The sequence below is a fragment of the Protopterus annectens genome, chromosome 17.part0 (assembly GCF_019279795.1).
Source record: "Protopterus annectens isolate FY-2018-M chromosome 17.part0, PAN1.0, whole genome shotgun sequence".
NCBI classification, from domain to species: domain Eukaryota; kingdom Metazoa; phylum Chordata; order Ceratodontiformes; family Protopteridae; genus Protopterus; species Protopterus annectens.
In genome coordinates, this window is record NC_056751.1 from 736,536,817 (window position 1) to 736,561,787 (window position 24,971).

General features: G+C 42.5%; 1 protein-coding gene across 7 annotated transcripts in view; it reads left to right on the top strand.

Moving 5' to 3' along the window:
* Positions 1-24,971, top strand: part of ARHGEF11 (Rho guanine nucleotide exchange factor 11) — a 4,318,379-nt gene that overhangs the window by 395,410 nt on the left and 3,897,998 nt on the right. For 5 of the 7 annotated variants that reach the window (XM_044059020.1, XM_044059026.1, XM_044059025.1 and 2 more), the window contains exon 2: positions 2,338-2,370. The exons of the other annotated variants lie outside the window; for them this stretch is intronic. In XM_044059020.1, coding sequence (XP_043914955.1) covers positions 2,338-2,370 — 33 coding nt within the window. The remainder of the gene's footprint in view (positions 1-2,337; positions 2,371-24,971) is intronic. 7 annotated transcript variants of the gene reach the window in all.

Here is a 24,971-nt window from a genome sequence, read left to right on the forward strand (position 1 = left end):
CCTCTCTGAACAATCATTCATGCCTAGTATTTAACATGTATCCTAAGTCCTACAATTTCTTGGCATTACATCTAAGTAATGCTTGAATGGAAAGATATTCATCATGTCCTGGAAAATTTAAGGGCATTCAGCCTACGTTGCCACAAAAGCTCTCTGTGCTCAAGTCTAATTTGCCATTCTCCTCCCTTGGCATTGGGGGTTGCCTCTTCAAGAATTCCAAAGTGAAATCTGTCAAAGTGCATACAACTTACGTAGTGTTTGTACAGTGCGTTGTTGTAATTCTTGATCTTTATATCATAATTGTGCGTGTACATTCTTTTACACAAACTTCTTTCTGTTTTCCCCACATAAAATGCAGGGCAAGTGGAGCACTTTGCTAAATAAATAACTCCCTTAGCTTGACCATTTTCATTAGAAAAAAAGAAGCGAACAAAAAAAAAAACATACTGTGGTTCCTGAACTGTTTTCAAGATGACCAGTGTCAAAAAAGACCATTTCCAAATGGTTGTCTAAGGTTTTTTACTCACCATAACAAATATATTTCAGGTAGGCTCAAGGCTCACTCTACCTTTGCCTTGACGTCATTTATGGCTTTTTGGAAAGGGTTGGATTCTAGAAGTATTCTAGAAGCTGCTACTTGGTCCTCTGTGCATAGTTTTACAAAGCTTTATAAGTCTGAGTCTTTCTTTAGGTCCAGATCAAACTTTGCCAAGGCTGTTCCCCAGGGGCTCCTGGTCTCTCCTTCCACCTCCCAAGTTTAGTTAGCTATGGTAATCTACCTGTATAGTTAAGGCTACTGCAGCAGTGATCAGTATTATAAACATAGTTTATTTGTGTTATTTGCGCTTGCAATAACAGGAGATTTTTTAATTATCACTGCTGTAGACATTTATTTTTTTGTTTTTCCTATCATTGTCCATTCAGGGCTTAGTCTACCTCACTCTGCTGGCAGGAAAGCTCTGAAGGGCTCTCTGCCCAAACGTATCTTTTAGTCACCTCAACTCTAGCTGCTTGATAGTTTGGGAGGGTGGAATGTTCCCTGAAGCTTTGGAAGCAGTCTGCCTGTGATATCCTTGGCAGGATGTAACCCATATAGTTAAGTCTGCTGCAGCAGTGATCACGCGAACATTCAGTTTACACAACTGTACTTTATGCTCCTTCAGTGAGCATTATTGTCTTCTGTTTTTAAAGTAGAGCCATTTCTAAAACTTGCATTTTGCCAATTCTGATGCCACTAAGTATAATCAGCAAACTTTTACCTCAGTGGCATCAGTGTAGGGAAACCTGAGGTACAGCCACAGACTTTAATGGGTGCTCCACCACACATGTATGGAGCTGTGCGCATGAAAGTCTGTGGACGCTTCTCATGCTATCCTTAAGTTGGTGTCACCAAGAGCTAGACTTAATTTACATGGGCCATGGTTGAACAAAAAAGTTTACAAGGTATTTTATTAAAAAAAAAAAGTTCCAAAACATTGTGACTGACAAGAAGGGGAGAATGCAAGAATGCATTGGGGCACTAAATTTACCAGATGCTGCAATGTGTGTGTATGTGTGTGTTTATGTATGTGTATTATATATATATATATATATATATATATATATATATATGTTGACTAATTACTGTAAGTTCTGTGGGTCTTTTCCATTTAACATGCGCTTTACTAAGATAAACACGTGGGACCAGCCAAAATGAAAATGACAGAAGTAGTATAAATGATTACTGCATTTTTCTTCTCGTAATGGAATGTCCTAGAGGTACCTATTTTTGTATTTATTTATTTTTTGGTTTTATTTTAGATGTTTATTAACCAGGTAAGCCCACTGGACACAAATGTCCCTTTTCAGGGATGACCTGGGGGTACATACTCTTGTTGTCTTACCATTGTGGTATTACTTTTGTAGCTTACATGCTCGTCTTGATAATTGGTAAGATTCTCTTTTGACCGTAGAGTTTGTTGGCAGTAATGAAGTACTGGTTTGTATTTTAAGGTACAGGACTGCTGTCAGTGTTGTAGTTATGCTGGGTAATTTACTACAGAGCAGTAGTAGTTTGTGTTTGTTTATTCTAGTCTCAGCCTTCAGTCAACATGAATGAGAGAAAATACCTTTTCTTGATTGTGGATGGATTCTTTCAGTTAAAAAGTGGTTTTCGTTCTTAAACTGTTTTGCTCATTGTCTTCTATGCTGTCTGGTAAATGTTCTACCTCTTGTTTTCTTATTCTTTTTTCCATGTATGTTGGCTGTCGTTCCCATGATGCTGTTTGTGTCTACTCGTCTTTGTCTGTGTCATATCATGTTGTCACTTCGTGTAAACTTCTGTTACTGTCGCGACAGAGCAGGCATTAAAAAGGTTTCTCACCTGCCAAGGTAAGTAAAAACAGTTTGAGTGTAACATGTTCCTGAATTGTTTGCAAGTATGTATGCCCTTCATGTCTTTCTTCTAATGGCTGTCTTTATGTGATTTAGCACTTCTTGAAAATTTGCTAACATTTATAGTACTGCTAAGAGATTCCAAGCAGCTGTGGTTTGTTGCCAATTACGATTAAGCTTAAAGCAGAGTCTTCAGTGCTTTTTTGAATTTTGTTTGGTTTTGACATTCAGTACCAATTTGTGGTAGTGCCATTTGACACTACCTGCCTTTTTCTGGTACATAGACTGAAATGATGAGAACTTTCTAGAAGAATGATTATTTAAATGTGTGCATCATCCTTGCAGTTACTACATGATTGTAACCCGGTTAATTTAATTCATGTAGTTCCATAGTCCTTGCTGTTGCAGACTTATAGGTAACTGACAAACATTGCACTGCAGACAGGGAGAGGGATTAAGTCCTAACTGGACCCAAGCATCCAGATTTTGAACAGCAGCTTGGGCCATCTGTTGGAACTGTCTGGGGAGGATGTGACCATCCTTGGAGGACAGTTAGGTGTTTTTTCTGGTGACTAGCTGCAGCTTTGTAAGTGGAGGCTTCCCCTTTAACATAGGGCATTAGCCGAAAGGACTTGGGCTCAGCATTCCCAAACTGATGATAACCCTAATGGAATTTGTGTGTGGGAGCTTGCATGTATGCTGGGGAGAGTATAGGAAATCCCCATGGTAATGTGGATGCCCATGTCAGCCATCATCCGGCAGGGTTAGAACTGTAACTAGAACCTCTCCATTGTTACTATTCAGTATAGTATAAGCTGCTGAATGGTTAGAGAAGTACTAAGTAGTTCTGTCCAAGGGCATTGATTGCACAACATAGTGTCCTGGTCTAGGGGGAAGGTCAGAGTTTTTATGGATAGTATAAGAGTACTCCCTTCCCACAGCAAACATGTCAAAAACAGAGTGACCTTGGATACACAAGCAACCGTCATAGCTGCTGAATGATGGCCTATCTGGATGTCTTTCTCCATTGTGGCTGTTGGAGACCTCCAATCATGAGGGAATGAACAGACTGTATTCCCATTGGAGATGGCTTGATGGTTGGCAGGTACTGGGGCGAAAAAAGCATAAAAAAAACTTTGCAGTGTAATCTACCCAAAATAATTGCAGATAACAGTATTTTAGTTTTGTTAAAAATTATGCCAGACACAATGTTTGTGATGACAGAGCAGTGCAATCTGATGCTGCAACCAGAAAAATTTAGTTTGCACTCTTCAGTTTCTTCATAGCAACCACTTGTTTAGTAAAGGTAAATCATGGTACCATTTCCATGTATGTTGGAATTCATTGCACCTATAGTGTCATACTGTTTTTTTTCTTGTATTTTAAGATGTTTTGCAGTCATCACATTTGGGTTATCTGCTTGCAGTAGCCCTCAGTTGGCCTGATTATCAAAGTCTTGGGTCCTGTGTCGGTTGCTGTCTCATGTAGAAGCATTTCGCAAGTGCCGGTCGGCTGACTCCTGAAATTTTCGTTTTAGAGTTTCAGAACCGAAGTCTTCAACTAAGCTAAGTTCCCCATTGAGGAATCTTTTTCTTGCTCTAAACCGATGTCAGTAAAAGTTAATAATTGTATTTCTTGTGGAAGGCAAATACCTCATAAAGATTTCCATTCACACTGCATCCCTTGCCTAGGCCCAGACCACGACGCATCTCGCTGTCAGTTTTGTGCCCTATTTAATCAATGAACTATTCGTCGGTTCATTTAGGCTTCTAAATATTTTGATACTCAGTTCAATTATCCAGAAATGGCTTCGGTAAGTCACCCGACTACCGATATTCTGAAAAAACGCAAAGATTAAGAATGAGGCCACCTAGGTCCAAAGCTGCCGAAGACGCTTCTCCTAAGCTAAATGCCAGTTTGCCGGTACTCAGTGAGGCACTTTCGCAGCCCCTGATACCCTCTACTTCAGATTTGCAGGCCTCTACTGAGACCCATTCGGAGTCCGGTATGCCGCGAGATGCTTCAGCTGTGGAACCTGCAGATGTCTCTACCTTGGATGGGTCCAGAGCTGCTGTGCAGGCACCGGCTTCTGAGGGTGTATTCAGGCCTACTGATTTGCATATTAAACCGACGCCATCTTCTTCCATGCCTAGAAACTGCCGCCCAGACTGCATGGTCAGGCCTCTGTGCCTAAAAAACTAGTGATAAGAATGTCTGAAGGCCTCATTACTTTAATCAGGGGAAGCCAACTTCCCCCTCTAAGAGACCGAGGCTCTGATTCTTCTGATCAGGATTCTGAAATTTCTGTTTCTTCTGATGACCAGGATTTACCCTTATCTACCTATGAGGATTCTGATGCAGAGGACTCTGTTCCCTCTGCTTCCCCTCCAGAGGATTTCTCTTTTGGTGAAACCTTGCATACTCTTAGGGAGCATTTCCTCTGAGAAAACCAGGATTACTCTGATTCTAAAAAGAGGCTTAGGGATTTCTTACTCCTGCCCCAACACAGACCTTTAGCTATTCCCCCTGTACTGGACATTGTTTGATGCCTTTACGGAGTCTAGCTTGGCCAATGACTGCTTACCTCCTGCTCCCAGAAAACCAGATAGATATTACAAGGCTCCTGACTCTCGCAAGTTCGTCTTTAAAAAACCCTACTGCAGATCCTGAGACCATTTCACAGGGACCCAAGGGCATAAAGGCTTCTACTGCTAAAAAATCCTAACCCCTCTGATAGAGATTCCAGGGCGCTGGATAGATGGGATAAGAAGGCATACACTTCTGCAACCTTGGCCATTAGGGCCTTAAATTGCCAGTTTCATATGTTAAAGTATCAGCAGCATATTATTGGAGTGCTTAAACAGAAAATGTTGTTGATTCCTGACTGTGCTGAATGTAAGGTTTACGGGATTTAATGCATTCTGCTGAACAAGTTGGAAAACCTACTTTGCAGTGTGGTTTTGATTCACTAGAGGCATCTTGCAGGGCTGCTGTCACCGGGTCTGTTCTTAGAAGGCATACTTGGCTTAAGGAGCAATCTTTGCCAGATCATGTTAAAGCTAAATTGTTGGATGCTCCCTTAAACCAGGACTGCCTGTTTGGCAACAAAGCAGAAGTAGTACTTAAAAAGATGGAGGAAAAAGCTAAATCTATGCGAACTGTATTTCCTGCAAATGCAGCCTCCAAGATTTAGTAGGCACTGGCCCTCTAAGAATTGGTCCTTTCCTGCCCCTTCCAGGTCTTCGCATTCCAAACCCAGACCCAGCAGAGCACTCAGACTTCAGTCCCAAGGTACGCACAGGAGTAAGCAGTGAGGGCCTCCCACTTCCAAAGCAGGGAGTAGTAAGACCCCCCCCCCATGGTAAACTGTCTCAATGACTTAACTTTAAAACTTCCAAGCCCTTCTCAACTAACTGCTCCTTTAGGGGTAAGATTGCCCTGCAGGCATTACCCTGGACCAAATGGGTTTTAAATATAGTTTCCCAAGGATACAGATTCCACTTCCACACTTTACCAATCCCAAACCGTTGGCCAGATCTACCCCTACAGGGCAGTGGCTCAAAAGCAAGTTCTCTCTCTAAGTATAAGGGCTATTCAGACTGTCCTAGAAGAGAAAAGGGGACAAGGTTTCTACTCAAGACTTTTTCTGGTGTCCACAAAAGACGACTCCTGGCATCCTATCCTGGATCTTTCTATCCTAAACATTTTTTTGGTAATCCCAAAATTCAAGATGCTAACTCTTCACCAGTTGCTTCCTATGCTAGGCAAGGATGCCTGGTTGGCAACACTGGATTTAAAGGAAGCCTGCCTGCACATTCCAATCAGGGAATCTTGCAGAAGATACCTACGCTTCAATGCAGGCTTCTTGCACTATCAGTTCTCTGCACTGCCCTTTGGCTTCTCTACTGCGCCCAGGGTATTCACAAAGTGCCTAGTTCCAGTCATTGCATTTTGCAGGCAAAGAAATATTCAAATATACCCGTACCTGGACGATTGTCTAATTCAGGCAGAAAGCCAGGAGATGCTAATCATCTGATGTTTGTACAAAAAGTGCTAACTTCTCTGGGGTACCATAAACGAAAAGAAATCACATCTGGTACCCTGCCAACAAATTGTATTCCTGGGAGCAAGCTTGAACACAACTTCCAAGATGGCTTTCCTCATGCATTTGACAGCGTACTTCAAACTTTTGGCCACAAAGACCCTGCTATCTGCAAGACAAATACTGCAAGCCTTTGGGTTCATAGGTTCATAAGTTGATACTAGGCTATCTGCCCTAGGGTATTTATAAGCCTAGCCAGAGTGTGTTTGGCTTTTGCCACCCTTTTAAATTAGTTGACTGTGCCTCTGTATAGTAAGTCACAGAAGGTACCCCTTTTAAGGTTAGTTTACTGTACCTCTGTCAAGCAGGGACACAGAAGAGATCCCAGGGGTAAACTTACGATCTCCCATCCAGTCAAGATTTCTCTTGAAGAGGGTCAGTGAGGGGCTCTGCCTAACATGGATTGAGATTTTGTTCCAGAGTGAGGGGAGCCTCTGGGATATGAATCTGTCCCTCCAGCATGTCCTATTTATTTCTGTGCTGAGGTTCAAGTCCCTGGAGCGTGTAGCTCTAAGGGATTTGGATTTCCTGAGGTGAAGCATGTCCATTAATTCTGGGTTGGACATGGCTTTATACGTCAGACAGAGATCGCCTCTGAATAGGCGGTACGCAACTGAGTAGAGCTGGAGTTTCTTTAGTCGAACTGCATAGGACATCTGTTTGAGTCCCTTGATCCTGTTGGTGAGGTACTTTTGGGGTCTTTCCAGTTGCTGCAGGTGTCGGGTAAGGTACATCCCAAATGGGGCATTGTATTCAATTATGGGCCTGATAAGTGATGAGCAGAGAGGCACAATGTCCTCTCTTGATCTAGATGTGAACCCTTTCGTGATAAGGTGGGCTATATAGAAGGTCTTTCTAACCACTTTGGCAAGGTGATTGTCAAAGGACAGATTGCTATCTACTTGGGTCCCCAAGTCCCTAATTACTACTTCCGTAATTAATGGATTACCACCTATGTGGTAATTTGTGGGCACTTTGTTTTTCCCAAAGGAGATGATGACTGTGCACATTTTGGCATTTAGCTTTAGGCCATGGCTCTGGCACCAGTTATCCGTCTCTGTGAGACCCATTTGGAGGATGTTGTGTCAGCTGGAGAGTCGATTATGCCACCCAGTTTGCAGTCATCTGCGAACTTGGTCAGCCACAGTCCACCCGTGTTAGCCCGTACCTCAGAGAAATATATGCCAAACAAGAGAGGTCCCAGGACTGAGCTTTGTGGGACGCCACTTGTAACTGGTTTAGAGTCTGACATGGCACCTGCTATTCTGACCATGTGGGTTCTATCCCTGAGCCAGTTTGCAACCCATCTTGTGACATAGTGGTTGATATTTAAGCTGGTGAGCTTATTTATGATGCCCGAGTGGGGTATTGTGTCGAAGGCTTTTGCGAGGTCCAGGTAGGCTGTGTGGACTACCTTCCCTTCATCTATGGCTTTGGTAACTGTTTCAAAGAAGTCAACCAGGTTCAAGAGGCAAGATCTGCCCTTAACAAGGCCGAATTTGGTAGGATCCAGTGTCTGGAGGTTCCCAATGTCTTTGTTTATGATTTCCATGATGATATGCTCTGTAGCTTTGTAGACCAGGCTAGGCAGGCTTATAGGGCGATAGTTTCTGGGGTCTGTTGTGGCACCACCTTTGTGGAGTGGGACCACTGTTGCTGTACACCATTCCTTGGGTACATATCCTGTAGTAAGGTTGAGATTGAACAGTGACTTTATATGAGGGTTTAGTTCTTCTTGGAGCTCGTGCAAGATGCAGCCTGGGACACCATCTGGTCCCATTGATGCTGTGTTTTTTGCTTTGGAGAGGGCAGGTCTCACCTGTGCATCTGTGATCTCAGGAAGGCTACACTCTGTTGGGATAGACATTTGCTCTTTTGGGGGGGAAGGGGGGGAGAAGTTTGCACTGAACCTTTCTGCCAGGATGTTGGCAATGTCTGTGGGTTCAGTGTATTTTTTGTCATTTTGCACTAACTCAGAGCATATCTGTGAGTTGCCTCCCAGGTTCCTGACATAACTAAAGAAGGCCTTGTGATTATCTTTAGTGTCTTGTGCAATTTTTCTTTCGAAGCTAGCCTTAGATGATTTTATGAGGGATCGTAGTTTCTTGCTAGTACTGATCAGAGACGCCTTCCCATTTTGGGATTTTGCTCTATCATGTATTAGCTTTCTCCTTCTGTTGTATAGCTTATTTATGGCTGGGGTCCACCAGACAGTTCTCCTGCCTTTGGAGGAATGAATCTTGGTTTTATTTGGGATAGCATGCTCCATGCATTCCTGTAGGTGTCCATAGAATGCTTTTGTAAAGGATTCTGCGTTTTGGGCCGTATTTTCCACTGGCCCTGGGACTTTGAAGGATTCCACCTCAGTTTTGAGAAGTGTGAAGTTTGCTTTTGGAAAGTTCTTCACCGTGGTTTTCTTGGCTGGGGGTGGGGGCGGAATATGGATGTCCAGTGAGATTAGTTTATGGTCTGATCCTCCCAATGAGGGGTAAACCTCTGGTGTGGAACATAGAGACCCCATGTTGGTGATGGCCAGATCAAATATGTTTTCCCCTCTTGTGGGAGTGTTGACCAGTTATTCCATAGCATTTGAGTTTATTAATTCTAGGAACCGTTGGGCAAGGGTGTTTGGGCTTGAGTAGTTTCCCCAATCAGTGTTTGGGTAGTTGAAGTCATCCAATATAATGGTGTTTGGAGAGACCTTCATATTCTTCAGTGTTCTCAGGAAAGCCGAGTGGGGTTCCTGCGTTTGGGAGGGTGGTCTGTAGCAGGCTACAAATTGAAAGGCGGTTTTGCCCACTGTTAGTTGCACATGGATGGTCTCCGATGTTTCGTGCAGTGCCACTAACCTGGAGGTGTGGGTATCTTTGATAAATATGGATACTCCCCCTTCTTTTGTGGTTCGGTCTGAGTTTTGGGGCCGAAAAGCATGGTATGAAGTATAACCTGTTAGTGCTGGGGTGCTGTCGGGAGCTTTGAACCAGGTTTCTGTTACTGCACAGATGTCGATGTTTTCCATACTGAGGAGAGTCTCGAGTGCATGCATCTTGAGGTTTAGACTTCTGACGTTGAGCAGCATTACCCTTAGTTTTTTTTCTTTGTGTTATCTATGGAGGTGGGTTTGTCTTTTGAGCCTTGCCTAAAAAAGGCACTATGGGGGAGGCAAGAGCCTTTGCCAGTATTCGAAAACCCAGGGGTGACAGGTGGAAGCCGTCCGTAGCGAAGCAACGTGGCTTGTGGAGCATGTCATCCCAGGCTGACAGACACTGGATCCCCTTTGAATGACACCAATACTTTAGCCAATTGCTAAAATTGATCATTTTGTCTTTATACTGTGGCATCATTCTTAGTGAGGGCAAGATGCTACTCAAGGTCAGGGTCATACTGGCCTGGGCTACATGATCAGAGAGCTCCTCTATGTCTCTTTTCATGTAGTCCAGGGAGGTACGTCTCAGGTCATTCACACCAGCATGGACAATGACGGAGTCATATTTGTACTTGCTTTGGAGTGACCTGAGTGCTTGTGTTATGTGGCGGATCCTGGCACCCGACAGGCAGCTTACAGTGACCTTCTTGTTCAGTCTGGTGAGTGAGACGTCAGTGTGTCTGACAATAGAGTCACCTATTACAAGTGTATTAGGTGTGTTGTTTAGCCTTAAGGGCTGTGACTGTGTGGCACACTGACTTTGTGAGCTATGTGCTACGTGGGTATTGTTTTGTGGTAGGGGTTGCTTGGATGTCTGCTTTGGAGGTCTCTGCTGCTTAGGCAGATTTTTTGCAGGCATCCTGCATTCTTCTAATTCCATATGCAAGACGGCATATGAGGAAACTACAGTGGTATCTAAAAAGCCTATGGTGTCAACATTCTCAGGATCTAGAAGCAATGATTCCTATCATACCTTGCCTGCAGTTAGACTTCCTTTTGTGGGCAGAGACCTGCCACCAAAACAAGGGACGGCCATTCACTCTACCCCCTGCCACCCAAACCCTAACGACAAACGTATCAGACTATGCATGGGGAGCTCACCTGGCAGGGAAGTGCATTCAGGAAAATGGAACCCAAGTCAAATGCACCTGCATATCAATCAAAAAGCAATGTTAGCTGTACAGAATGCTGTTGACAGCCTTCAAGGATGGCATTCTTCCAGGACAGTTAATGGTGAAGACGGACAACACCACTGTTATGTGGTACATAAACAAGCAGGGGGTAACCCACTCATACCCTCTCTGCAGACTAGCCATGGCTCTGTGGAACACAGTCTTGAGCTATCAAGTGCACCTACAGGCTCAATTACTGCCAGGAAAGCTGAATACACTGGCAGATGACCTAAGCAGAAATCTCATGGACCCACACGAGTGGAAAATGGAACCAAAGCTTTTCAGCATGTTGAGAAACAAATGGGGGTCCCAGAGATATACCTGTTTGCCTCCCCCCAGAACTACCAGTTGGACAAATTCTGCATAAGGACTCCCCACAAATGAGCTTGGAAATTGTGTGCCCTGTCCTTCACCTAGAAAAACCCATCAGTTTATGCCTTTCCCCCTCTGCCTCTCCTCTCCAAGGTACTACTAAAGATCAAACAGGACAAACCAAGGACAATACTGATTGCACCAGACTGGCCACGCCATTACTGGTACCCCCTCTTGTGCAATGTGTCACTGCTGGCACCATGGCACCTGCCTCAGACCCCTGCTCTGCTGTCTCAGCAGAAGGGCCAGATTCTGCACCCACAGCTTCAAACCCTGAACTTGGCAGCCTGGCTATAATTACCTGATCTTTCCGTTCCCATCCCTCAGTAAGCAACTGATGGATGTCCTTCTGGAGGCAAGGAGGCCGAGTACTAGAAAATCCTATGCTGAAAAATGGAAAAGATCCTGTTCCTGGAGCCAAACTCATGGGTTGGGCACAGCAGCACCCAATTTACCTCAGATTCTTCAATACTTAACTGAGATGCTTCAAAAGGGCCTTTCCTTTTCCTCCTTCAAAATTCATGCCTCAGCCATTTCAGCTCATTACAAAAAAGAACCACCCCTGTTTTCTCATTCACTGCTGAAGCAATTCCTCAGAGGACCCAAAAACGTAAGACCACCCAGGAGAGCCCCTACTCCAGCCTGGAATCTTAATTTTGTATTGGAAAAGCTCACTCTACCTCCCTTCGAGCCAGCTGCAAGTGCTTGGAAAATAGCCTTCCTTCTAGCCATCACTTCAGCAAGAAGGGTGTCTGAATTACAGGCCCTCATGGCTGTGGAGCCTTTCATCATCTTTCATGCGGACAGGGTGTCCCTCAGGACCAGTTCCTCCTTCATGCCCAAGGTGGTATCCAGTGTGGCCCTTAATCAGTCCATTCATTTGCCAACCTTCTTTTCTAATCCACAGAACAAAGGAGAACGAATACTGCACTCCTTGGACATGCACAGACAACTTAGATTTTATTTGGACAGGACTAAACCTCTCAGGAAATCTGAACAGCTGCTGGTTGCATTTGCTGCAGGGGCAGAGGGCAAAGCTATTTCAAAGCAAACCATTTCTAAGTGGATAGGCCATTGCATTCATTTCTGCAATAAGCACCATGGAAAACCTACCCCACAGGGGATAAGGCCGTATTCAACCAGGATTGCATCTACCGCTACAGCCTTTCTCAGAGGTGTCCCTACCAGAGACATCTTAGTACCTTCACCAAGCATTACCACCTGCCAATTCTTTTTTTCTAAATCCTGAACTGGCTTTGCCACTACAGTCTTGCTTGGCCTTATAACTGGTCCTAATGCTATCTAATTACCTCCTCCCATCCTTAGCTTTGAGAATCTACCCAAATGTGATGACTGCAACAGTGAAACACGAAGAACATAGTACAGTTGTGTACACTTACCATAAATGTAGATGTTCAAGTATATTCGCTGTTGCAGTCTAGGGTTGCCTAAGGGTTAAGGTGTTTGCCTTACAAACACAAGGTGCAGGGTTTGAGTCTCACAAGGGATAATTGGCTAGGCTTACAATGGCTCGCAAGGGCAGTTAGCTTAGTAATAACCTATGAACCTATGGTTACCTTCCCTCCAGCCCCCTGACTTCTATTGTCTATACCTCTATTCTTGTTTACTATGCTTAAAGCTTTCTGGTGTATTTGCTTTTTGTTGCGAGGTGTAACCTTGTATATAATTGCTTCCCATTAGGGGGGCACTTGACATCTGGGGCAAGAAAAACTGATAAAATGGCAGCGGCTGCATGCTTTATACCCCTGACTACCTGACGTCATGGAAGATTTGACAGCAACCGACGCAGGACCCAAGAGTTTGATAGTCAGGCCGACTCAGGGCTACTGCAAGCAGATAACCCAAATGTGATGACTGCAACACTGAATTCACTTGAACATCTACATTTATGGTAAGTGTACACAACTGTACTTTCTTGTACACCAGCGTAGTTCTCATAGGGATGTTCTGCAGTCTCATCTTATTCTTCAAAGTAGATTGTGCCTGTTATGACACTGCCTAAATACAAGTACATTATTCTTTCTGCATTTGGTTGTCTTGGTTTACCTCTGAAAACAGTGTCGGTGTTTTTTTCCCCTGACTTACTGTGACTTATGTTGATAGCTATTAAACAGCTTTTAATAGTTAATTTAAAACATATTCTCTACAGTGCAGACATTTGGCAGGGTTTTAAGTGTTCAGTGCTGTAGTCCTTAAAGTAACTTTTGTGTCTTTCCTAAGTACTTTTGAATAGGTGGGAAACCTCTCTGACTAGTCAAACAGATTTACTCATTCATCTGTGACCAGCAGTTGTGTGAAAGAGTGAATAAAGCAGAGGAAATACTGTATGTAATATTTCATACTTTCTTTTTTGTAGTTATGGATAAAAGCACTATTTCAGTTATCCAAAAAAAAAGTACTTGTGTGTGTTTTTATTTTAGATTTTATTTTTTTTGCTTCAGTTACCATTGAGCTCACTTCTCTCCTTTGCCTTGTATTAACCTCATTTATGTTCATTTATCAACAAAACAACAAATACAGTAAAGCCAGTAAAGCTATAAATTACTTAAAACATTGAAATAAAATAGGGCTAAAATACAAAATACAAATCAACCCATCTTATCTTGTCCTGCCTCTTTAAAAGCAAACACAGAAAGTAGAAGCCAGCCAAAGAGGAGTATTTCTGAAGCCAGTGAGGTAGCAAGTTCCACAGATGAGGGTTCTGAAAGGTTAAAGAAAGTATATCTGAAGACTTGAGACATACCTTTAAAACCAGTAGCAGCCCCTGAGTAACAGTGTGTGGAACCCAGGTAGCGGTATGTGGCACCAGCAGCTCTTCCAAATACATATGGGGCCCACATCATGACTAGACAGGTAAACCAGCACCAAAATTTTGTAGATAATTCTGGGTTGGACTGACCGCCAGTGAAGGCTGTGCAGAACAGGGGTAATGTGATGGTAAGGAATTGTACTAGTATGTAATCTAGCAGCAGGTTTACTATCAGAATGTGGAACGGCACTTATGCGAAACTGGGATGGCTAAATGCGTGTTTTTCCAGTTTCTGTAATGCTGATCCAGAAATGTTTGAATCCTCATTAGCTAATGGTTGTGTACATTTGCTAATATGGGATCAACATTCTGATAACAGATCACACTACAGTGTGGATCGGGAAATTGACCCTTTTCATCACTGTAGTGCGATCCCAGAATTGGAATGTGTAATATGCAGGGGGTGTGGGGGGTGCAGGGGGGCTTGCCCCACTACAAGAACATTACTGATAACACGGAATTTCGACACTTGGACTTCTGGTGTTCGAATGTCGATTCTGTGGTTACCATTTCTGAAATTTTGGTAATTCTGTATTACCAAATTCGATCAAAAAAGTGGAAAATTGTTTTGATTTTCCACATTTTCATAGTGCAGAACTCTGCTGCCAGGGTTTACTATCTGTAAATGTTCCAGTTCAGTGGTGGGAAGTCCCAAGTAACAAGCATTGTAGTAATCCAACCTGGCGGATAGTAGGACATGAACAACCACTGAGGTGTTAGCTTGATTTAGAAGGTGCTTCATTTTGGAGATGATTTGTAAATGGAAGCAGGATTATTTCACATTTTTTGACACGTGGTTCTAAAATGTCAACCTATGTTCCCAAATAACACCTAGATTTTGTACCATCTCAACAGGTTTAAGGTTTTTTGTCATATAATATGTAATATTGAAGGTGGTGTGCATTAGAAGCCCTATAGCTAGTGTAAACTACCCTAACCTTGCTTTAGGAGTACTGCCATAGTCTCAGCCTGCCATCTTTCAGTTCTTTGATGATTGTTGAATCAGTTTTATAGCAAATTCAAGGTAGTCTTTGAGGGAGTACATACTTGCCATCTCATTCTGTGGAAAGTAAAGGTAAATGTAAGGGTTATCTGCATAACTATGGTATGCCAGTTCTCTCTTAGTAAGACAATCCTAATGGTAGTGTATAAACAATAAACAACAATGGGTTTAAGATAGAGCCATGTGATACTTCATAATCCAGAGGATAGGACGAAGATGAATTTAATCCAGAGTAGACCCTCTAAGAATTGCCAGAAATAAGCCAGCTCCTATCCTTTCTCTTTGGTTACCCACTATCCTCATACTGTTTCTGTGTATATTCTCCTGTTCTGCACTTTACCCTTCCCTGAATTCATTTCTAGCCTCACTCATAATTGCCTTTCCTAGTGCACCTGCCCTATTTTACTGTCTTCAGACTCTTACATATTAATTTTTTTATGTTTTGCCCTGCTTTTAGCTGCTAGTAATACCTCTCTCTCCCCCTGCAAAGCCCCTCTCTATTGTAGCTTATTTTAACCATACAGCACTGGGTTTCCTTCAAGTAAATCTACTTGTGTAGCTTGAGGCCAGTGTCCTTTTGTAAGCTTATTTCTGCTCATATTTTATTTCTTTTTATTTTATTTTGGTGACTATACCTTTAGAAACTTTATATCCTTGTCTCTCAAGCTAGTTTTTCACTATCTTTTCTGATTGTTTCTATGACTTCAGCTTGACCAGGGTGCTAGCCCCGCTACGTTCGCTCCCCTACCCTACCCCCAGTCTCACCCACCCCATTACAATTACCTTTACACCTAACTATCCCTCCCCTTCCTGTCCCACTGGCCACTACAATTCAACTTCCTGCCTATTGCCACAACCACCTTACTATTCTGTCAATCTTGTCAACACCACTTCATCTATACCACTGTCTCTCTACCTACTCTATCTGACCATATTTTATTCCAACATGTATTATTTTCTAATATCTTGTACACTACTCCTTATTCTCTCTATCTCCACTTCTTACCACTCCAATCTCTCTGACCCACTCCTATGTTCACCAACTTCTCACTCATACAACATATATCCAACTATTTCATCTTTTACTATCTCCCCTAATCTCTTTACTACCTCTATCTCAAGTCTATATAAGCTATCCATAATACAGGTTTTTAAACCTTCCCACAAAGCTAAGTCAAAACTATACAAACTCCATCTAGCATCTACTACACACTCTCTCCTCACTAAAAACCTACTTTGTTCTGGAGATATCCATCCCAACCCTGGCCCCTCTTCTCTCCCCAAAGCTACCTCTACACTGCCCCCATCTTACTCCTTTAACAGTCACCAACCTCAGTCACAACAATCATCTCCATCCAAATACTTCACTATTTACTAATTGAATATTCAGAGTATAGCAAATAAAGTCACTGAGCTGCACTCATGGATAGCTCTCAATATCCCTCACATTCTCTCCCTATCTGAAACCTGGCTCAAGCCACAAATCTCAAATAGTGAAATACTCCCACCAGGTTATAATATCTTCTAATCCGATAGACCTGTAAAAAAAAGGTGGTGGCGTGGCCATCCTCTACTCAAACATTCTTAACCTCTCACCATACCCTTCCCCAATTCCTGACTTCCTCCCATCTGAAATCATCATCCTTAACTGCCATCTGGATCCCCACAAAAAACTTGCAATTGCCTCTATCTACCTTCCTCCTGGTAACAATCTGCCCATTCTTGAAAACATCCTATCCTGGTTCTCCCACAACATATGCCATATGAGACACTTCTCCTTGGTGATGCCAACATTGATTGGTCCAAACTCACAACTGACTCCCCCCAACTCAGTATCCACCTACACGGCTTCCACCAACTTATAACATCTCCCACTCACTTCCATAAAAATTCCTCTTCCAGCTCCATCATAGACTGGATCCTTACCAATTCCCCCCACCAGTACCACAATCCCACCACCTTACCTGACTCCCTCAGTGATCATCTCCCTACCACCATCTTAAGACACTACTCCCATATTCCTAAACCCCACCTTATCAAAGACTGTCGAAAACTATAGACTTTCAATTCATCCCAATTTAACTCCATTCTCCACAACATAGATTGGTCCATTCTAAAACACCTCCCCCTAAACGATGCTGTAAGCACTTTCAATAGCATCTTCATGAATACTCTAAACTCCTTAGCTCCCTCTAGGAAGATCAGAGTAAAATCAAACCATGCTCCCTGGCTCTCCAAAGAGACTAGGTCCCTTATGAAACAAAGAGATCATGCTTGGAAAACCTGGACTAAAACTAAACAACCACCTTTTCTTCAAAAATACAGGCAACTGAGGAACCTTGCAAAAAAACATAGAACTAACGACAAAAGGTTATACTATAGCTCTGCTCAGCTTAACAACAAATCCAATCCTCAAAATTTTTGGTCAGCTCTCAACAACATCCTCTATCCTGGAAAGCCCTCTAATCCCTCCCCATACCCCAACTCTTCCTCTCAGGAAACAGCTACCCTCCTGAATAAACACTTTGTCTTCCATCCAAAATCTGGTAACCTCTAAGCCAAACTCTACTTTGACACCCACCCCTCCAAGTCCCACTAACACAACTTTGTTTTCTTTTGAGCCAGTTCCCTTTACTTACATCAAATCTCTACTACTCAAGCTAAAACCGTGCTCTCCTTCACTGACAATCTATCTCCTACATTCCTCAAACTTGCTGCTGACTCAATTGCCTATCCTGTATCTATACTAATTAATCAATCTATTCTGGAATCAACTGTCCCCACCCTTTGGAAATCTTTCTTCACTATCCCTCTTCATAAAGGTGGAAACTCCACTGACCCCTCAAACTACTGACCCATTGCCATTTTGTCCCCCCTCTCCAAGATATTAGAAAAATGTATTCACTCACAGCTTCTCAATCACCTCCTCACACACCACTTACTTACCCCTACCCAACATGGATTTCGTCCTCACCACAGCACCACCACTGCCCTCCTCTCCTTCACTCATATCATTGCAGAGGCCCTAGACAACAATAAACCCATTTCCTGTCTCTTTCTAGATCTCTCCAAAGCCTTTGATACTCTCTCTCATCCTCTACTACTATCCAAACTCGCAAATCTCCACCTATCCCCCTCCGCACTTGCCTGGTTTAATAGTTACCTATCTGGCAGGGAACAATCTGTCAAATGGCTCTCATCCTCCTCACCTTTCCTTCCCATCTCCACTGGTGTTCCCCAAGGCTCCATCTTGGGACCCCTTTTGTTTAACATCTTCACCAATGTTCTTTACACCTCATTCAAAGAATCCTCCCTTATTCAGTATGCCGACGACTCCACACTTGTATCCATCTCAAATAACATTCCTGAACTACACTTCCTGACCCAACAGGCCCTACTATCCACTGAACAATGGCTCTCTCACAACCTATTGATCCTAAATCCCAAAAAGACCAAACTCCTACTTTTCCTTCCCTGTTCTCTTTCTCATCATAAAATCTCCTTTTTTATTACATCTTCTAACAATACAAATATCCAACCTGACACCCACACAAAACTCCTAGGGGTCATTATCGATGACAAACTCAGGTTCAACCTACACATACTCCAATGTATAAAAAAAAACAAACCAGAAACTAGGTCTGCTATATCGGAACAAAAAATTCCTAACCCCTGAATCTAGACTTACCCTGGGCCAGGCACTCCTCCTCCCCTCCCTCTTATATGCCGCCCCAGTTCTTACCAATATCCAGGCCTCCACTCTAAACAAACTGCAACAGACTTACCATAAAATAGCCAGATTCATTACTAACTTCCCATATAACTCACACCACTGCATTTCTTTAAACTCTCTTCAGTGGCTTGATCTTCCCCAGTTTCTGCTATCTTATCAATTTCATATGCTGCACTCTATTATTTATAAACCCTCCTTCTGTCCATCTCTATCTTCCTTAGTCTCCATCTACATCCCATCCCGGACCCTCCGTACTTCTAACCAACAATTACTTGATATCTACCACCCAAAAAGGTCAGTAGGCAAACTACTCTACAAACACTCCCTTGCCCCATGCTTGGAACTAACTTCCCCTTGACTTACGTTCAGTCTTCCACACCTCACACTTTAAAAATGAACTAAAAGCTTATTTTCTCAATTCCAGAACCTGCCCTTGCCATGACCCTACCTAGTCTTGCTTCCCTTTATGTACCCTCAAAAGGACCATACTTAGTACCTCATTACACCTCTCGCTCCAGTGTGTCTACTATGCATTTGCACAATTTTATGCAAACAAAAAACGTTAATTGTTGACCTATTGAACTATATCAATGTAAAATTGTTACTTAGCTTCTTTTTAATGCAACTTTAACTTTATGCTTGTATCCCAACATATGTGAATCGTTTTGTTATAACTGCTATTATATCAATATTGTTTAAAATTGTACTTTTTTTAAAATGTATTACTGGAGCTTTTCTCCTCGGGTCTCCACTGAAAATGGGCCACAAGCCCAGTTCGACAAACCCGGTTAACAAATGTCAATAAATACAAAAGATCTAAATCACCATAAGTCTGTTAGAGACCGTACTAAGATTACAACTGCTCAGTCCAAAGGCTGTGGTCATCTGTGTCATATGCAGTCGAGGGATCTATGGCGTATGCAGAACCCATGTTGAAAGACCCACATGAGCTCATTGTCTATAAGGGGGTTTCTGACAGCTCATTAACTATAAAGGGGTTTCTGTAGCTGCTTATAAGAGAACCGTTGCAATAACCTTTCCTAAGAATGGAAGTTTAGAGATTGTACAATTGTTAAGGATATTGGGATGTAAAATAGGTTTCTTGAGAGTAAGGGGTGATGGAGGCCTTCTTAAAGGCTGAAGGAAAAGTCCCTATTCTCAATATCATAACCAGTAGTCAAAAAATTAATGGTCCAACTGCATCAATATTAGTAAATAACCAACCTCAATGGACAAGGTCTGCAGGTTGTCAGCCACATACTTAGGATATTAGTCAAGAACTCCTTATAATTAGGAATATCAAACACCTTCCAAGGGAACTGAAAGATGTCAGGCTGGGACTAAGGCAGTACTGTTTGGGACATTAGGCTGATAATCAGTTCTGATGGCAACAACCTTGTCAAAGAAGAAATGACCAATGGATTAACATTCAGGAGAAAAAGACAGTGCCCTTCTAGTAATAAGACAGGCTGAATTGCAGAGCCTCTCCAAGGTATGGAGATTTGTTTGTCTGCTGCAGAAAAATTCCTGTACAAGACCACCCACTTTTTTGAGTGATCTCTGCATGATAGATGGCATAGTGCTCTTCCAGCTCAAACTTGTCACTCCACAGACCTGTCCATCACCTTCCTGCGCCCTTTACGTCATAAGAAACTAAAGTTGTTGTCAAACCAAGGTTCACATCTAATAGGAACTGGGCAAACTTGACTTTGGATAAGAGAATATAACATCGATATCAGGAATCTGTTCAGTTCCCCATTCAGTCTGTCTAGAGACTTGGCATCATCTCCTGGAAAGAACTGAAAGATCTCAGATGAAAAAAGTTTGGAGTGATATGTTTAGTAGAGCAGATGAACTTTGGTTCAAGATTGAGACCAAAGTGAACCAGAAGGTGGTCAGGCCAAGAGACTGGATTCAAGTCTAATGTGTGCCCTAATCTGTGAGTTGATGTGGTTATTTATTTACTTACTTGTGTTAGCTGGTTAAGTGAACTGGTCCATGGACCCTTTTTAGCCATGACTCGGGCCATGTAGGTAATATAGTTAATATAATGACCTGAGCAAACTCAAAGCCTTTTATTATGCAATAGAATTCGTAGGCAAGAGCCACTGACTCATCAGCTGAGATGTTCAAGTTGATAAGTACTGTTTTATGTTCATCACCAACAACTGAGTCAAGGAGGACATCAGTAAAGTCTTGTAGGAGTGTTCTTACACAACTAGGTGGATGGTAGACTAGGAGAAAGCTACAGTTTGCTACCACCTGTTTATTCCTCAAGGATGCAACAGCTGAGCATTGGGGAGTGGAGCTAATACTCATCAGACACAAGGGGGCTTTGTAGTGGTAAGGTGGTAATCTCTCTGCTTGTACCAGTAACTGTAATGGGATTTGGCATGCAGTGGGCATCAGCAGTGGTGCCACTCTCTTCTGCAGGTCAAGTAATCCGTCAAGAACTCTCTGCCCTCTTGAAGCCTGTGTGTCTATTTGATGTCCAGTCTCCATTTGGGTTTTGTAGTGGAAATGTTCCCTCACACATGCACTATGCCCCCTCCACCATCACTGAAGAGAGGCGAGCTGGCAAAGCTGTGTCATGCCTCACTTCTCCCAAGACAGCTCCAACAGGCACTTGAACCACTATTTGAATAGGGTCCCCTGGGTTATAGTCATAGCTTTATCCCTGTATACCAGTGGAGCTGGCAGTGGCCAGAAATCGTGGTTAGCAGCTTGTTTATGTAGTGTTGTAGTGTAGCTGGTCCCTGTAAAGTGGTGGTGGGGGGTTCACAGTGTGTGGCAAAGAAGAGTAAAAGTGAAGAAACTGAAAAATAATGTAGGGTTCCTGGAATCTAAACTGCATCTAGGTAAAAAGTAACAGTGGGATAGGGTTAACTGTCTCGTCACTTGACCATAGCCTACCCCCCACCCCACACACACACACACACACACACACTTTCTTCAAATACTTCAACTTCTTGCAGGGCAGAATAGTCTTGCAACTTAAGGTTGCCTGTAGTATTTTAAACATTCAGTCACCTGATGCTGGACTTGGCCTTGCGGAAATGTGTATTCATTCCACATGTTGAGCATAGTCTTCCTTAATGCCTTTGCCACGTCCTGTAGTGTTAAGAAGTTCCAGATGGTTTTGAATAGTATCTGTTCGTTCATGAGTAACTCTCCAAACTTCAAAATGACCACACTTTTATCTTTACAGTTGATTGCTTTTCTTTTTGTCAGTCCTGTTAATCTGCACCCTCCTTTTCACTTAACTCATTTTCATTTATTGCCTGATGGACACTTCCTAAACATTTACACCAGCAGCCTTTCTTTTCCTCTAACTTTTCCCAGGCATTTTCTTTTTATGCCTATTAACAGAATGGGCTACTTACAGGGACAGGTCCTTCATGTCCGAGCATGGGGCAGCCTCACAGCTCATATTAGAGACTGATGAATTCCCCTGTCGTCACCTAAACCAAAACTCACTGTGCATTTTTTTCATACCTTGAACTATTTTTCATGCTCTTTATCTGTCTTACTTTGAATGCTCCTGCACTTCCATGTCTTTTTCTGAGTTTTCTGTTATCATCCTTACCTACATAGTTTCATAGATTCATTGAATTGTTACAAAACCAAATTTAAGAAAGTCAAAAAAAAAAAAATTTGAGGAGCTGTGTTTATCCACTAACAGAAAACACAAAGTCACTGGACACGAGATGTGCTGTAGTACCTTTTATTGAACAAGCACATGGTTTGCACTTTTTCAAGTTGGTATGAGCCCTTCATCAGGAATTATTCGCAGTGACAAGTTATGTTGGTGATGTAACATTTTGACAGCTACTAAAATACACAACTTAGAACCAGTATTTTCCATTGACACTGAAGTTGAACTGCGGTGGTGGTGCTGCGGTAGCGTTGTCACCTCACAGTAAGACGTTGTCCTGTTCGATTCTCAGCTAGAGCGTCTTCTGTGTGGAGACATGCGTGAATGGGCGTACCTTCGTTGAAGGTTGTGCATCAGGGCCAGCAACTCGGCACATAAAAATCTACTGCCAATCATTAGCGGACCAGAGTTCCACTGTGGCGACCCCTATCCAGGAAAAGCCGAAAGACACAACAACAGCTGAAGTTGACTTGCGTTTAAATGTATGGCATATAAAAGCCACTTATCTTATGGTATTACTGCAGATTAAAGATTTAATGGTAAAGTTCAAAGGTTTTAACTTGTCTAACATTTAACATTGCTGGCAAGCCAGAGCACATTTACACTGATGCAATCACTTTTTTTGTAGAAGATTACAGATTTTGAACCATTGAGGCCAGCTTTACTGCAGTCTTTTTGTACTCCCCCCTGAACATCAAATACAAAAAGTTCTTTGCTCTACTACCCCATCAGGGGGACTCACCCAAGGATGCTCTAACACACCCTTGGCCCCCGAGACTCTTTTACCCCTTCTCCCAGCACCATTGATCCCAAAGTTCATACAGAACAGTAGCGTTGAAGTCAGTCATCTCTATAGCCCCTTATTGGCCTCGACAAGTATAATTTCCCTTACTCTGACCTCATCAAGTTCACCTTCCCTGGGTGCTGGGCTTGGACTCAGATTTACTCTCCTACCTGAGCATTCAGGCCCTCAAATTAACTGCATGTTCAAGTTCCAGTGATGGATCAACATTACAGGTTTTCCACTTCCGTTGTCCACATTCTGTCTTCCTCACAAAGACATTCCACTAGGGAACCGTACAAGAGCAAATGGAAAAGGTTTTCAATTTGGACTGTGGAGAAAAACGCTGAGCCTTTTTCAGCCCCTCTCCCAGCAGTTTTGGACTTCCTGGCACACTTTTTCAATGTTGAGCCAGCTGTTCCTCTGTCAAAGTGCAATTGGTCACCATTTCTTCTTTTCATGTGGGGGATGAACATTAACTCATAGCTTATCTTAGTTTATGCAAGGCTTTTCTCTGGGGCACTTTTTTCACCTCCTGATTAGAGATCTAGTTCCTTCATAGAATATTACTGCTGTTTTGAAGTTTGTGAAGAGCCTTCCCTTTGAACTTGCTGCTAAAGCTGAGATGAAATTTCTGTCATGGAAGACATTGTTTTGTGTCTGTCACTTCTGCCAGGAGAATTTCTGAATTACATGCACTTTCCTCAGTACCTTCCTATCTAATTTTTTTTCACAAAAGCAGTGTTTTTGAGAAGCAGTCCATCTTTTCTCCTTAACGTGGCTTCTGAATCGTCCATTAATCAGTTCATAAATTTGCCAGTCTTCTTCCCAAAGTTCTCAAATAGAAGTGAATATACCTTGCATTTGCTGGATGTTCACCACCAGTTGTATTTTTAATGCGTCAGACAAAATCTTTCAGAAAATCTAATCTATTTGTTTCCTTTTCCATACCCAAATAAAAAGTATCCAAAGTCAAACTATCTTGCTGGTTGGCTACATGCATTTCTTCCATTTGCATCTGTATTACCCGAGTGAATGTTTAGGTTAGCGAATACCTAAACGTCGACCTGGTAATATCAAAAAAGTAGGACAGCGAACGGACAATTTAATGTATGGAATGAATTCCCTTGGCCACAAAAAAGAAAAAAAAAATGTAAACCCCTCACCCCCCCCCCCAACTAAATATACCAACTCTGAGATCGTTGTACAGTGGGGAAAGGGGCAAAATCCACATAACGGCCAAGGGAATTATTTCCGTGCATTAAATCGGCCATTCACATTTTTTTGCTTTCGCTATTACCAGATCGACATTTAGGTATTCAGTAACCTAAACGTTCGATAAGGTAATAGGAACACCTTCCGCTTACTATGAAATGGGTTATCACTCCCTTTAACCTAGAAGACTCATTCTACAAGATATTTGGCTTTGTCTACAGCCTCCTTCTCTAGTGTCACAGTTGATATGTGCTGCCGCTACCTGGTCAAAGGTCCATACCTTCATCTCACACTGTCAATTGGATATCTAGTCTAGATCCAGGGCCATACCTCCCAACCTCTTAGCACAAGAAATCTAGACAAAGCCTAAAATAATGGGGGAGCAGATTTTAAATATTGCTTTTATCAACTTAGAAAGTTGCTAGAATAACAGGATTTGTGTTAGCATGCATTCTGTGAAGGGTATGAAGTCTGAAACTCGAATCTGTGTCATTATTTAGTGACTTTAGTCCTCAGTAATCGTCCAGAGAACTACAAATTGAGAGAAATAAATCCAAAAATATAAGGCAAAAATATGGATAGTTGAGAGGTGTGTCCAGGGCCTCCCTTGATTCAGGTGTGCTCAGGAATATCCTTCCATGAGGCCCCCCACTGAATATAAAAGTAGCCTGGGGCTGTGTCCCATCTGTTGAGAAATGGAAAAGTTATGTATTTACCATAATGTTAGATCTTTGTTGTCGTATTCTGTTCACTCTTCATCTATTCTCTCACCATTCCCCTCCTTATCTTTTGAAAGTAATATTTCTGTA